The sequence below is a fragment of the Entelurus aequoreus genome, linkage group LG02 (genome assembly GCF_033978785.1).
Source record: "Entelurus aequoreus isolate RoL-2023_Sb linkage group LG02, RoL_Eaeq_v1.1, whole genome shotgun sequence".
Lineage (NCBI taxonomy): Eukaryota > Metazoa > Chordata > Actinopteri > Syngnathiformes > Syngnathidae > Entelurus > Entelurus aequoreus.
Window position 1 is genome coordinate 61,736,575 of NC_084732.1, and position 16,127 is coordinate 61,752,701.

Sequence of the window (16,127 nt, forward strand, 5' to 3'; positions counted from 1 at the left end):
ATTAAAGAAAAATATCCAAATCCATTGCTATTCGGTATAAAGTAAAACACATGCTGAATAAGAAATGTCTGCACATGTTATATTATTCATTTATTTTTCCATATGTAATATTGTTTTGAAGTTTGGGGAAATGTTTATAGAAGAAATATAGACCCAATACTTAAACTTAAAAGGCTCATTTCAATATTACACAAAGCATTATTGTTATGATCATACCAATCTATTTTTTATAAGTCATAATGTGTTAAATGTTCAGATAATTTAATTTTAAAACAATGGCAATTATGTTTCCGAGTAAAGAACAACAGCCTTCCAGTTTGTATTCTTAGCTTGTTTACATTATGAGGAGAAAACTATCATTTACGGGGGATATTGATTTTTGAAATTGGTCAAGTAAAATAAAATAAAAACACAAATGTATTTCAGTTTTAGGAGTTAAATGATGTACCATCCTCAGTGATGAGCTGAACACATGTAGTTTTTTGTTATGGTTTTGGAGATCCTTGAAAAGTAAAGTTTTTTTAACGTTATAAAATATAGTAACAATTACTTTCATCTTTTAACGTTGATGTTCCAGGTAATTTAATGTCCAATAAATGTATATCATAGGCCAATATAAGCTTTGGCTTCCGCCTATTCTTTTTCCGGTCATTCTTTTTTCTTTTCTTTTCTGTGTGTAAATGTGTATGATTGTTAATATGTCTAATTTACTGTTAAACTGCTCACACAAATTGGTTGATGGTTGATTATATGACCAAAATAAACTTATTTCATTTATTCATTCATTATCTATCGCACTCATAGTTTTATTCCATTTTGCATGTAATTATTCCTATAAATTTCTTCCCATTTCACTCAAACAACTAAACAAACAAACAAATAAACAAACTTGCAGCTAACCACAATCAACAGCATACCATTTACGAATACCTTCATTTGTCACTTTCTCATCCTTTCTTCACTTTCGTTTTCCTTTACAAACAACATCCTGTATCCATCTCTTCCTTACACTTCACCCAATGTTTCTATTTTCTGTTCTCCTAGAAACCATTCACATAACGTAAGGTTATAAACATCCTTTTCCCATATTTACTCAAACCATCCTCTTCACCCTCAATCTGTTTTTTCACCTGCTCTCTCTTCCTCTCTCTCTCACTTTCTCTCCTTCTCTCACAATACAAACACAATAATCCACAATAATCAGTCTTATAAAATAATTTTAGCTTTAGATATGATTTAGGGCAGTGGTTTTCAACCTTTTTTCCCAGTAAAATAAAGAAATAAAATACAGCATAATGTCATCATTTTCTGATTTATTAAATTGTATAACAGTGCACCATATTGCTCATTTGTTGTGGTCTTACTTGACTTATTTGGACAAAAAAAATATAAGAATAACTAAAACGTTTTAAAAATTAAAGAAATGATTAAATTATAATAAAGATTTCTATACATATAATCAATCATCAACCTTCTTTGGATATTGATTTTGTTGAAGAATTATTCTTCTATAATTATATTTATAAAGGATTTTGGATTGTCGCTATTTTAAAATATTTAAAATCTCAGGTACCCCTTGGCATACCTTCAAGTACCCCCCTTTTTTGTCCGGGCGGAAACACCATATCCTCCTTTGAGAACTACTGGTTTAGCCTATACAAAATCCTTTGTCTCATACATCATTAGACTGTACAACTCCTCTTTGGGGGGGCTAGGATGACAGGGAATGCAAAACAATAACAGTGCAATACTTTTTTATATCATGGTCGTTAATGCCTAGTTTGTCTTATTTTACTGTTCTATTTTTATTCTCCTTGTAATATTTTTCTATTTTGTTTCCATTTATACCCTTATTAGTTACTGTTTACTTTTTACTTCTTCTTCCTGAGGGAACTCTCCTGAAGGAATCAATAACGTGTTATCTATCTATCTATTACTAACCCGAGCACAATTCATGACGTCATGCTCATCTTGCAGACAGTTATTTCCATTTAGTTTTATTCTCTACATGTAATTCTACATGCACCAATGTCACATAGAAATTTACTTTCTTTGTTATTTATTTACATTATTATTTCTGGTTTACTTGCTGTCTGTTTACTTAAGTTCTCATATTTTGGTCGGTCTTCCTTCTGATTAGAATTTGTTTAACGCTTCTCTACGTTTTGTTTTGACAATGGCGCTGAGTGTTGGCGAATCTTATCTGTACTTCTTCAGACTACATGTTTCACAGTTTGCACAGATACCTTTAGATGTTTTAGAATATAAATTTAACTTTTATTTTATTGTGTTTATTCCTAAAAAAAATTAAAATGTCAATGTATAATCAATTTATCTTTATCAAATTTAAATTCAATATTATTAATTTATTTGTTGTATAACTATTAATTCAAAGTTACAATGTGTCCTACTCTATGATGTGCGTGTGTTTGTCTCAACTTCCACACAGGAACTGGATGGATCAGATAAGCAGCAAGGCTGTTCAATACAGTATATTACACACATAATTAATGACTAATGAATTTAACAATGCTTCAATGTCCCAGTCCAAATGTATGTATTGATATTTAAATGTTTATTTATTCATATACAGTATATTTTATTTTTCCTATTATCAAAACCAACCTGTCAGCCTTCTCTTCAGATTTGAGTACAGCTGTCCACTATATATATTTATATATGTTTTATTTATTTATTTATTTTTGTATTCTTTAAACCTAGCTCAATGCTAAACTAATCCAATGCTATGCTAACTCAATGCTAACCTAGCTTAATGCTAACCTAGCTCAGTGCTATCCTAGCTCAATGCTATCCTAACATTGTCACACCTCTTCGGCCCACGCCTCACGCAGCTGTCACTCACACAGCCTCGTCACACGCACACATCCCTTTTCTTAAAATGTCTTCCAGCTGAGACTCCTTTTTTTTTTTTTTTTTTCTTTATATGCGTCACACAGTCACTCACACAGAGAATTTACCAGCACAGTTAAAAGTAAATGCAATAGACAACTATTTTTCTTATCCAGAAGCACAGCTGTATCATATCAGAACCTTAATAATAAGAACAACATTTATCATTCACTCTTAGATGGACAAATAGTCAAGTTTAAGGAGGGTATTCTGGACTTCCCTGCTTAGGCTGCTGCCCCCGCGATCCAACCTCCGAGAGCGGAATAAGATAATTAAATGGATAGATCATTTACTCATATGTTTTCTGTACATAAACTTTGTCTACTTTCTCACACACACACACATTTTAGACAATTTCCCAACTTTTACAGATAGCGGGGCTGTGAGAAAAAGCGTGAAGGGAGGTTGCGAGAGGGGGGGGAAGAAAAGGAAGGGGGGAATTAAACCAGATAAGAAACCAGGTGCTTTGGTTCCCTGGGCACCACACCTACTGTTTGTGGGATGGGTTCTCGGGGAGGCTGGGGCCGTACTCTGGCTCCTGCACACACTGGGAGTCAAATGTATTGTACATGCAAATTCACATATACTCACACACATACATACAGACATACATGTATTGTACATGCAAATTCACATATACTCACACACATACATACAGACATACATAGGTACCTACGCTCCCACATACATATACAAATAAATACAGTACATATTTACGCACTCAAAGTTCGTACATCCACACGCACATTCATTATACAAACATACTGTATACACATACTGTACATATACATTCACTGTAAAAACATACATATACACATACTGTACATATACACTCACTGTACAAACACACACATACACATACTACACATACATTCACTGTACAAACACACACATACATATACTGTACATATACATTCACTGTACAAACACACATATACACATACTGTACATATACATTCACTGTTCAAACACATATACACATACTGTACATATACATTCGCTGTACACACATATACACATACTGTACATATACATTCACTGTACAAGCACACATACACATACTGTACATATGCACACATACACTCATGCACATAATCACGTTTCATCAAACATATATTAACGTTGTTGCCCTAGGGTAAACTGGGTATAACACATGGCACACTGACAAAGCTTAACCTATTGTTACTATAACAATCTACAAGGTTAATGTAGGTTGCTTCTCTTTCTTCCCCTCCATTTTTCTGCATTCTTTCGTATCTCAAGTTATCATTACGTATATGTATTGTTGCATTTGAACAATTGTATTGTTGATAATAAAGGTAAAGTACTGGTATTGTTTATTATCAATAGCACTATTTCTATTGGTATTCATATTGCTCCATTTTTAGTGTAATAATGCTCATTGTCATTTCTGTATTTTTTTTAAAATTTTCGCTAACTGCTTATTTGCTATTACTTTTACCATCATATTTGTACATGTCGTATTTGCTGATGTTGCTCTGTTGTTGTTGTTGTGTTTGCTGTTGTTGTTTTTGTCTCTCTGTCTAATCCCCCTCCCTCCCCACAATTCCCCCCTCTGTCTTCCTTTTTCTCTCTTTCTATCCCCTCCTGCTCCGGCCCGGCTGCACCAAATGATAATATAAATACATTTAATAAAGTCAAAATACAAGTAAGGCAACAAGAGAAGTATCCTACACTTCTCTTTTGTAAAGTAAATCTGAACAGCCGATATGGGCATCTACATCTGCTATATGATTTGCCCGAGAAGCTGGGCAGGACATTATATAAAAAAAAAAAAAAAAGAAACCAGGTGCTACACAAAAGTTATTAAATTACGCATATATCTAAATGTACCAACATAAACTGACTCACTCAATACACACACATTTCAGCATTCATCATTATACACACACATTGTTAAATTACCATACCACCCCATTGTCCGGACAAATATAAACAACTAATGCACGCGTGCTTTTGTGGAATCGGCCGTCTCATATCACAAAAACCAGGTTCCATCATTGCTCATAAAACGGCGATTAACCCGTTTCATTGGAGCAGCACCTGCGTTATCCTTCCTGACCAACACGGATAATCGGCCTAAGGCGCTGTAGAATTACCAGGAATCACCCACCAATCCTACAGTACATCGTGTCTGGTCAGTCCATATAGTTTCACCAAGGCTCTACCATACGGAGCCCTTAACTCTATCCATCTATACTGCAGCAAATTTCCAAATTCGTGACAACTTGGCTCAGTTGATCTCCTTTACCAGAGTCACTGAACGATCACCTTATATCAGGCTTTTTACCCGGCTGCAGTTTCCACATAAACAGATATGTCGCACCTTCATAGACGTCATCAATTTATATGGGCCAAATGTCACACCAGTTAGCAAATCTTGCCTATAATTTAGCTGTATCCAACTCTGACTAATCTGATGCACTTGCAGCAAGAAGCATCCTCTGCCAGCAACGACAGAGGATGAAGAGGTTAAAAGAAATTTTTCGTCTCACATAGTCTACGCTTCAAAAACACTCCAAACCACCAAAATTCTATCAACAATCCCCTTATGTTAAAAACAAGAAATCACAAGTTTTCAACAAACACACAGACAAATGATCACATATAAAACAACTCAATCCAACCATAATTTACCCCATTCCAGGTTGTTTTTGGAGAACCTGACTAAACCTATCTTTTATCAAAAATAGATTCAGCAATTAGTCTTATCGATCCGGCTCTCTCCAGGCAGAAAATGTTTACACTTTAAGCAAAACGCTTACCTTGTTATGCGCGCGTGCAGCACACTGTCTGCCTGACAGAGAGAGCGGGAGCGGCTGTCGATCTGTAGCTTCTAAACCATCCTGTTCGTGACGCCAATTTGTGTAGTGGATTGTCCGAAGCTTAAGCAGGCAACAAAAGTAGTTTAGTACAACAAATTTATTTACCCATTATCAGAAGTGCAGGTTGAATTAAGTTGGCCGTGCAGACAGACCACATGTTACTCCGGAGTAAACAAGACACACACAAGCCAAAATCACTCCCGAGTTCCGGTCTTCTGCCATTTTTTATATGTCTCTTGTGCGTCATTGTTTTTTATCGAGTGAGTCATGATTGTTTTGTTTTGGTTTTGTCTGTTCCAAAACAACCTTGTATCTCTTAGTCATATTTGGAAAATCTAAACATTCTGTAGACAGGTTGGCATAACTCCATATTCACCTTTGTCCCACAACTGGTCCATTCAATGGCACAAAATAGAAGAGAATTGAAAATGAGCGGACATTCTTAAAAGACAAGAAATATAGGTCAAAAGGTCAGAAATTCTACGACACTTGATTTTATGATACAGCCTTAGCATAGGTTTGCGTTGTAATAATTGTCATTTTAGTTACAGTTTGTATTACAGGAATAGGTCGATACATGTGAAAATTCAACCTTTTTTTAGTTCCTGAATGTTTGTTCTTTTTTTAGGCACACATTATCTGCGAGGGGTCAACAACAGTCTTCAGCCTTGGTCCACTGCAGACGGCAGGAAGCAGTTTGGCCTCAAGCCGGCTAACCCCACTGAGGAAGGGCTAGCCAGCCTGCACAGTGTGTTGCTACGGAAACAGCCGTACCTTTGGCGTGCGGCTCTTCTTTACTATACAGTTTTCCATGCCGGCAAAATGAGCTTCAGCCAGCTCTTCAGCCACATTGCACGCTTTGTTAAGGATCCAGACGTCCGCTGGGAATACTGCCTGCGCGCCAAGAGGGGACAGACGGACACGTCGCAGCCCGGTAAACACACACACACACACACACACACTGTAGTGAGCAATAGACGTGTCCTTACATATCACGTAACAAGTCAGACCAACATTTTGTGCCTAATGTATTAAGTGTTAAAATTAGTCTTGTAATTTTTACATCTAATCAGGCATGTTCATCTTCACAGGCTGCTTCAGCAAAGACCAGGTTTACTTGGACGGGATCCTCAAGATACTTTGCCATCGGAGGGACATTGACTTCAAGATGTTGACTTCCCTGGGAAAGGTCAGTATAAGAACTTTCTGTAAGCAATCCACAGGATGTGGCACAGGAGTGGGACCAGACAAGCTCCGCTCCTTCCGGTTAATCACTTGAGCAAAAATGTGTGCTTGTAAAGTTTTTTTTATCATGTTCTAAATAAAACTGATTGATTGACACTAAAATACTAGAATAGATACTCGTTAAAAGAAACCCCACAAGTCTGAAAGACTGTTGGCCTTATTTTACGCTTTCCTTGTATAACTCCCACAAAATGATGCACTTTTTATAGTGGAACCCGTTTAAGTGGACCAACTCATCAATTCTGGTCCGCTTTTTCTTTTTACTACAAAGTGCCTGCTTAAGTCAACATCGACATACTTAGTCAACTGCTTTTATCGATATAAAATTAGAGTTTAGCAAGTATTAGCAATAGAGGAATGATACTGGTACCGTTGCTAAGTGTGCGAGGAGTTAGCTATCAAACGGCGCCAAGTTTTTAAAATTAGAGTTTTGTATTAACATTTGTACGCTTTTAACCTGTGGTTTGAATTTGTATTTGTTTTCCTTGGTTGAACTTCTGAGGTTCTTCCAAACAAGTGAACGTAAAGCACGTGTTCATTGTGCTAACATTAGTAACCATAGCAAAACACAACTACGCTGACCACCTTGACTCCTGCAGGTGTCCTATGAAGATGTGGAGAGGCTACGTTACTTAGCAGTGACCACGAACGCCAGAATCCCACATTTCATGCGAGATGAAGACCGCTACCTTCAACACTTGGATCACATTGTAGCTGTCAACAAACTGGACGATGCAGCATTGCAACACATGCTACCATGAGCACCAGCACCTGGATGCTGCTTATTATGCGGCACTTCTGAATAGCACTTAAATTATTCAGTATTAGCGCTGCTCTATCTGAGCAACTTTTAGAACTTGAATGATACAAACAAAAAGAGAGAAAAACACTACTTTTGTCCAGCGCATGACTGTAAGGCTTTTACACATAACATCACCTTCACTCGTTCCTGCTATGATGTTACCTCAATATGCACAACACACCGTGAAACTAGGCCTGGGCACATTACACAGTTTGCTGGATGGCAGATTGTTCCACAAATTATTGCTGACCAACAATATTATTGTCAGCATCATTTTGAGACCAAATTAAACACAAGTGTAATCATAATATAATATACAACAATATTAATAATGTAAGTCACCCTTTCAAACGCAAACAAATTTTGTCATTAGTATTTTTCATACAATAAAAATAAAAATTACTCTCAATCTCCGTTAGCAAAAATTTCACTTCAATAAAAATTTGGCATTTTGAAGTGCTGTTTTTTCGACAGTTGGAAAAACTGTCTCTGCTTTTAAACAAATTCATGATACTGGCTCTTTTGACCATATTGATGGGCTCATTTTGCACAAAGCAATTTATCACAAATTATCGATTTAATTTATTGTTGGAGTAATAATCAGCCCAGGCCTTTATGTAACTATACCCTAAATGTAGTATTATTACCACTGAAATGCCTGTATAAACTGCTGCTTATTGATTTAAGAATCACATTATCCATGCAATTATTATAATTTTTTAAAACTTTGTGACGTCAAACTCAATGTTCCTGGCACTAGCTGGCATTGCTTCGATGTCGTAGACGCTTTAAAAAGGACACCAAGAATGCTTCATATTGTAGTCTAGCGAGGCCACGCATCCTTAAAATAACAAGTGCCAGTGGTTTGGGGAGGATTTACAATAATAAGAGTTTTTCAAAGCAGGGATCACTGGGCTGATGGGCCGACATAGGCCACAAAAACACTGAGATAGAAATATTTAAAAAAATAAATAGACCTCTTTAAAAAAAATGTAAATAACCGTATAAAAAATCCCTTTTAGAAATGTGCTTTCTTGTATCACCCCTTGGGTGAAAGCTGGGCATTCCTGTGATTACTACGGCCAGTCTGTACAAGAACAGAAACTGCATCAACAGGTAGGCTGTGCTGAAGAACACCAGCCCAGTAAGGCTAATGATGAGACTAGAAAGCAAAATCAATGTTTTCCATAGGACTACAAGCTATCTGTAGTGTTGGGTTGGTAGATGTTGCTCTGTTTGCATAATTGGCCATAATGCAAACTATTAAACTATGCAAACTAGTTTTTTTAGTCATGTTTTTTATGTCACAAGACTGAGTGCTTTTAGATGTTGGTGGGGCTCATTGAGAAGAGCAATACATGCTTTTACGTTAGCGTTTCCTGTAAGACCAAAACATTTTGCTGGATTTGTCACTTTTTTGGAAAACACTAGATGGGTCTGAATATTCACTAAATATAGCGAAAAAAGACGCAACATTTGCAACACCGATCCGTCTTGCGATGTCTTCTTATTCTCTGGCAGACCCGCCATTAATGAAGTGTGTTAAAAAGACGATGCTATCAACTGCACGAAGTTGTAACAACAAGCTGTATGCACAGATAGTCCCATTATAATGTGTTAGCACCCAATCAAATTAATAAATGAATTTATGCGAAATGGACAAATATCACTTCCCTTGCATGCTAACGTGCTAAACCACTTGTTTGTCTACCACGGGAAGAGGTTCATTGTTTTGTCATTTTGGAATATAGTTCAAAGGAACTGTCCAGAACTTTTGCATTGAAGATGTTGCTATTCTCGTCCAAATGCTTGTGGAAGACTGGAATTCAGTGTTACTCATGCACATGAAACCACCGTTTTATCAAGTTCTATCTGGGAAACAATGCTTTGGCTTTCACTGATGGTAGGTCAGTGTTTGCTTTCTTTTTTTAAATATTTTAATTTTATGTTATGTATTTATTTGTTTTGTACGTTGTTCATTGCCAATATATTCCAGCCCTGTAATAAAAATATATAGTATGTAATTTGAAATCAAGTCATTGACCCAGTAGTAATGATAATATGGTCTCTGTTATTAAAATACGGTATATACTTTTTGGTGAACCAGCAAAGTAGGCAAAAAAATGCATGCAAGTTTGTCTTTGTTGTTTTTAGAGAAAAGTGGTGTAAAAGTTGTGGCAAGGCCATACTTACTTCATCAAACAAGTTTTTTCACACTTTGAAGTATAATATTTATAGGATGTTTTGAGTATTCGAGCAAAAGTGTCATTGTCGTGCCTTTCCATAGAAGATCATACTTAGAGCTAATGATGTGTGCCTGCAGCTTATTGACACATTTCACATATCAGACCAGTCCTTTTGGGTCAGAAGATCACTAGACCGGTGGGGGAAACCAGGTAACGACAAACAAATGGTAGAAGCTTCGCAGCCTTCCCAGCTTTAAAGCATTACTTTTATGTTTACTGCATTTCTGGTGTCTGTTTTTGACTTGAAATATTGTATTTGTATGCTGTTGTGTTTTCATCATCCAAACAACCACCTGGAAATCATGAGGTTGATATGCAGTTCAATAATTAAAAAGAACACATACTTGATAATAATCTATGACTTTGTTTTATCTAATATTAAAAACAATGCTGACATGGTTATACATTACATACAGTACACCTAGTTAGGCTAATAGAGTAGAAATAATTTGTAAATGTGGTGCTTCATGGCTGGCATACGCACGTTTCTTAATACTTTTGATCCTTAGGGGCCATTTAAAATTGACGCCAGCAAACTGTTCTAATAAACAAATAGGAAAACAGTTACAAAACTCCTCAGACTGAGTGATGTACACATCGTAAAAATACAAACTATTGACAGTGATGAACAATTAACACACCGACGTGTCTGTAATTACATGAGTGGATATACAATCCTACGCAAAGTGGTGCAAAAAATACAGTTCAATCAATCAATCAATGTTTATTTATATAGCCCTAAATCACAAGTGTCTCAAAGGGCTGTACAAGCCACAACGACATCCTCGGTACAGAGCCCACATACGGGCAAGGAAAAACTCACCCCAGTGGGACGTCGGTGAATGACTATGAGAAACCTTGGAGAGGACCGCATATGTGGGTAAACCCCCCCCCCCCCCCCCTCCCCCTCAGTTAGAAACAATGGTTGCTTTAGCAGTAATAGAAGGAGCCCCTGGCTGCCCCTCTCTACAAGCGAGAACGCACTGCGTGGGGCTTCACGATCCATGGGGCCCCATTTTTGCATGGAGGCCCATGTCAATTACTGAATGACAGTGCGATTCATATGAAATTTTACAGCAAACCTATTTCCACCCCTTTCCTGCTTCATAATTACTGAGAATTACTGCTGTCAATTTAAAAAAAAAATCAGTTTAATCAAACTTTTGATTTTGAATTACCGTAATCATAAATTATTCCTCACTTGCATATTTCAAATTAACTAAAAAATAAGAGCAAAAGATTTGTATACTAATCCAATTTTATTGTCAGAATATCATACAGGAACATTTAAAAATGTTCCCTTTTGCTCAGAACTTTCTAAAAGTTATCTAAAGTCCCATCTGGGTGTAATTTGAAGCAACATTTTACAGTGAGCACACCAGTTAGCATCTTCACCCTAATCTTGAGTTTGAGTTTGAGTTTATTTCGAACATGCAAGCATACAACATGATACATCACAATTTCCAGTTTCTCTTTTCAACATGTTCGAAAAAGAGTAGGAAGAAGCAGAGCTTATTTAATCCTACCCCTTTTCTTTACATAACAGTTGCAAAACTTTTTGTTCACTTCCTGTTCACAATTTTTTCACAATAAACTCCATAAGTAATCACAATAAAAATAAATAAATAAATAATAGTAAGAATTTAATAATAATAATTGGTTAAGTAAGTCATATTTCATATGATGAGATAAATAAGATTACTTTAAGAATGAATGAATGGATGGATGAAATAAATTGAGAATGTTTGTCATGGTTCTTCTTCTTTGTACTTTGTAAACACTTTAAGTTTGAAGAGTTTCTTGAAGTGTATCATATTAGTACATTGTTTGATTGCTTTGCTTAATCCATTCCATAATTTAATTCCACATACTGATATACTGAAGGTCTTAAGTGTTGTACGTGCAAACAAATGTTTTATATTACGTTTTTCTCTAAGATTATATTTCTCCTCTTTTTTTGAGAAGAATTGTTGTATATTCTTGGGTAGCAGGTTATAGTTTGCTTTGTGCATAATTTTAGCTGTTTGCAAATTCACTATGTCGTGGAATTTCAGTATTTTTGATTCAATAAATAAAGGGTTTGTATGTTCTCTATATCCAACATTATGTATTATTCTAACTGATCTTTTTTGTATCACCGTTAATGAATGAAGTGTACTTTTGTAATTATTTCCCCATATTTCTACACAGTAGCTCAGATATGGTAACACTAGTGAGCAGTAGAGAATATGAAGGGATTTTTGGTCTAGAACATGTTTTGCTTTATTCATTATTGACGTGTTTCTTGCAACTTTATGTTGTATATTTTTTACGTGAGATTTCCAGTTCAATTTATCATCAATCATTATACCTAGAAATTTGGTTTCATTTACTCTTTCAATTTCTATTCCGTCTATTTGTATTTGTGTTTGACTTTCTCTTCTACTGTTACCAAATAGCATTATCTTAGTTTTACTGAGATTCAACGATAGTCTGTTTTTGTCAAACCATCTTTTTAATTTGTTAATTTCTTCTGTTATTATTTGTATTATCTCCTGTGTGTTCTCTCCTGAACAAAACGCTGTTGTATCATCCGCAAATAATACTAACTTTAAATCTTTTGTAACTTTACAAATGTCATTTATATAGAGATTGAATAATTTAGGTCCTAGTATTGATCTCTGAGGTACACCACAGGATATATTTAGCGTTATAGACGTGTGTTCGCCTAGCTTCACGTATTGTTTCCTGTTCGTTAGATAACTTCTTATCCAGTTTAAGACTAACCCTCTGATGCCATATCGTTCTAGTTTTTTGATTAAAATATTGTGATTAATTGTGTCAAATGCTTTAGTTAGATCCATAAAAACCGCTGCCGCACATTTTTTACTATCTATTGCATTGGTAATTTCTTCTGTAATTTCAATTAAAGCCATTGAAGTTGAAACATTAGCTCTGTATCCATATTGGTTCTCTTCGAGTATTCTATTTTTATTTATGAAACTTTCTAATCTGTTATTGAACAGTTTTTCAATGATTTTAGAAAATTGTGGAAGGAGAGAAACAGGTCTATAATTTGTAAATTGATGTTTGTCTCCAGTCTTATAAATTGGTGCAACTTTAGCTATTTTCATTTTGTTTGGAAATGTACCTGTTTGAAATGATAGGTTACTAATATACATTAATGGTCCTGAGATCTCTTCAATAACCTTTTTTATCGTTTCCATATCAATTCCGTTACAATCAGTTGAAGTCTTAGATTTACATTTTTTTGCAATTGTAACTATTTCCTCCTGTGTCACATTACTGAGGAACATGGAGTTGGGATTTCGCTCTATGGTATCATTATAGTCCTCAATTGGAACTGGGTCTGGAATCCTTTCTTCCAATTTTGGTCCAATATTTATAAAATATTTATTGAAGCTTTCAACTACTTCCTTTATGTTGTCATTTTTTTTATTTTCATCTAAGAAGTATTGAGGGTAGTCCCTCTTGGTTCCATTTTTAATAATGCTATTGAGGATGTCCCATGTTGCTCTCATATTATTTTTGTTCCTGTCCAATAATTCACTGTAATATTATTTTCTACATGATCGTAGTATGTCTGTTAACTTGTTTTTATACTTTTTGTACCTAATTTCTGCCTCTATAGTTCTTTGTGCTATACATTTTCTATATAGTGTATTCTTCTTCTTACAAGCATTTTTTAATCATTTTGTCATCCATGGTTGATTATTCTTTCTCTGCTTGTTACTGAGTTGTATCCATGGACAATGTTTGTCAAAGTATTATGAACTTGTTTAAGAAATGTTCATATGCTTCATCAACCTCTTTTTCATTATACACATTGTCCCAATCTTGCTTTTGTAGCTCAATTTTGAAGGCAGTCATCCTCTTCTCTGCGCATAGTCTTCGAAATGTCCTTTTGTCTTCCATGTTCTTCTTGTAGTTTCCATCATATATTGTAAAAACTGGCAGATGATCACTAACGTCGGTTATAAGTAGACCACTTGTAGTGTTATTATCAAAATCATTGGTAAAAATATTATCAATAAGCGTGGCACAGTGTCCTGTGATTCTGCTTGGCTTTGTGATTTTAGGATATAGACTGATGCTGTACATTGTATCAATGAAGTCATCAATAGACTTTTGCTTGTTGGGGTTCAATAAGTCAATATTAAAGTCACCACATAAGAACATTATTCTTTGACCATTGTCCAAGTAAGTTGCCTTGATCCATTCTTCAAATGTTTCTACATTTGCCTTAGGTGATCTATATATACAACTGATGAATATGTTTTTGCTTTTTTCCTGACATATTTCAATGGTTATACATTCTAAGATATTATCTATAGCAAATGAAATGTTTTTTACCACTTTGTAGTTCAGGTTCTTCATCACGTACACAGCTACTCCTCCTCCATTTTTGTTGGTTCTGTTGATGTAGTTTAGCTCATATCCCTCCAGATCAAAATCTATTCCTTTTTTATCATCAATCCATGTTTCTGTGGCAGCAATCACTTTGAAGGGTTCGTTGATGTGTTCCAAAAAGTTCTTAATGTTGTTGTAATTTGCATACAAGCTTCTAGTATTAAAATGAATATTTGACAATTTGTTATCACATTCAATGTTGCTATTATATTGATCATCTGTATAATAAAAACAACTATTACTGATGTGGGAGAAAAAATTTGTATCTGGATCTATATCATTTTCCAAATCCTGGTTTTTGTGATCTTTGTTGCAGAAATTTTTTAGTTCCATATTTTCTTGTTCAACAATCTTTGATGTTGTTTCAATAATCTCTATAAGTGTAGGTGGATGCAATCCTGAATGTAGGTCCTCTTGTTTAGTCGTCCCTTGGAACATAGTAGTGCCGATGCTGAATTTAGGTGCTTGTTTTCTGTCAGAGTCCATTATCATCGTTGTTGCGGTAGCTGTGTAAACTTTAAAAATTATCCAGGTCCTTGATGTCATGGACAACAATTACTCTTCCTTCTGGACCTCCATTCAGCTTGATGTAGATTTTACAGCTACCGCTCCAAGTTCCCTGGATTTTTCCCTGCCTTCTCAAGTCGCGTGCTTTCTTGGCGATTCCAGCATTACGTTTTGTGAGATGCTCATTCATGTACACATTTGTTCCCTTCAGCTTCTTTCCCTGTCTCAGCAATGCCATTTTAGATTTTCTGTTTACGAGTTTCACGAGCACGACTGGAGTGGCGTTGTTGTTTCTTCCGTTCAGTGGGATGCATGTTTCGATGGTATTAATGTCAATTTCAATTTCTTTTGATTGCAGAAAGTTGACCACTTGCTGTTCTGCTGAGACCATATCCATTTAATCTGGTTCACCTTCATTATTCACAGCTTTCGCATAGGATCTTGGTTTAATTCGGTGCCCTGTCACAATGATATCATTCATTCGTTTATCCTGATCCATTTCATCTATGATGTTCCTCAGCATGTTGTTGTCTTCTTGAAGGATCTTCATTTGTTTGCTCATTTCAGTGGCTTCTTTATTTCTGGAGTTGTTCTCTTTTTTAATTTCTTTAATTTCTTCTATATCCTCTTTTCATCCATCCATCAATTCTTCCCATTTTTCTATCATTTCTTCTTTAAATTCCTGGAGTATTTTTTGTAGTATCCCTTCTTGAATCCCATCATGTCCTGTGCCCAGCTTCAAATCAGTCTTTCCAGTCAATCCTTTAACTTTTGGCATCGCGGCAGTCACTGACGTCAGCGCCTCTTATGTCTTAAGGGCAGTTACTTCTTTAGCGACTTGCGGCACTTTTAACTTGTTTTTTCAACAATTTCGTACCTTGCGCCGTTCAGAGATCAATTTGAGGTGTCAGCCTGTCAACTTATATCACTCTGCGACGTCGGGATCACTTTAAAACAGCTGTAAACTCGCCGTAGCTTTTGGTTGCTAGGCAACCGCTTTGAACTGTGGGAGGCGCCTTTGGCTTGAGGCTAACGGCTCTTCCACTCGCCTTATTTCAGCGTATCAGTGCCTCTCCACTGACCAAAATCAGATCGAAGATGCCAGGTGACTCTCCTGTGGCTGTGATCGCAAATCAGTGGTCAAATCAGTGGTCAAAATCT

The 16,127-nt window shown here is 35.7% G+C and overlaps 1 protein-coding gene across 1 annotated transcript in view; it reads left to right on the forward strand.

Annotated features, from left to right (window-relative positions):
* kiaa0895l overlaps window positions 1-10,925 on the forward strand; it is a 28,989-nt gene extending 18,064 nt beyond the window's left edge. Inside the window, exons 5-7 of the mRNA XM_062030449.1 lie at window positions 6,385-6,690; window positions 6,848-6,945; window positions 7,601-10,925. Of these exons, the coding sequence (XP_061886433.1) occupies window positions 6,385-6,690; window positions 6,848-6,945; window positions 7,601-7,762 (566 nt within the window). The 3' untranslated portion in view covers window positions 7,763-10,925. The remainder of the gene's footprint in view (window positions 1-6,384; window positions 6,691-6,847; window positions 6,946-7,600) is intronic.
* Window positions 10,926-16,127: the final 5,202 nt, after the last annotated feature.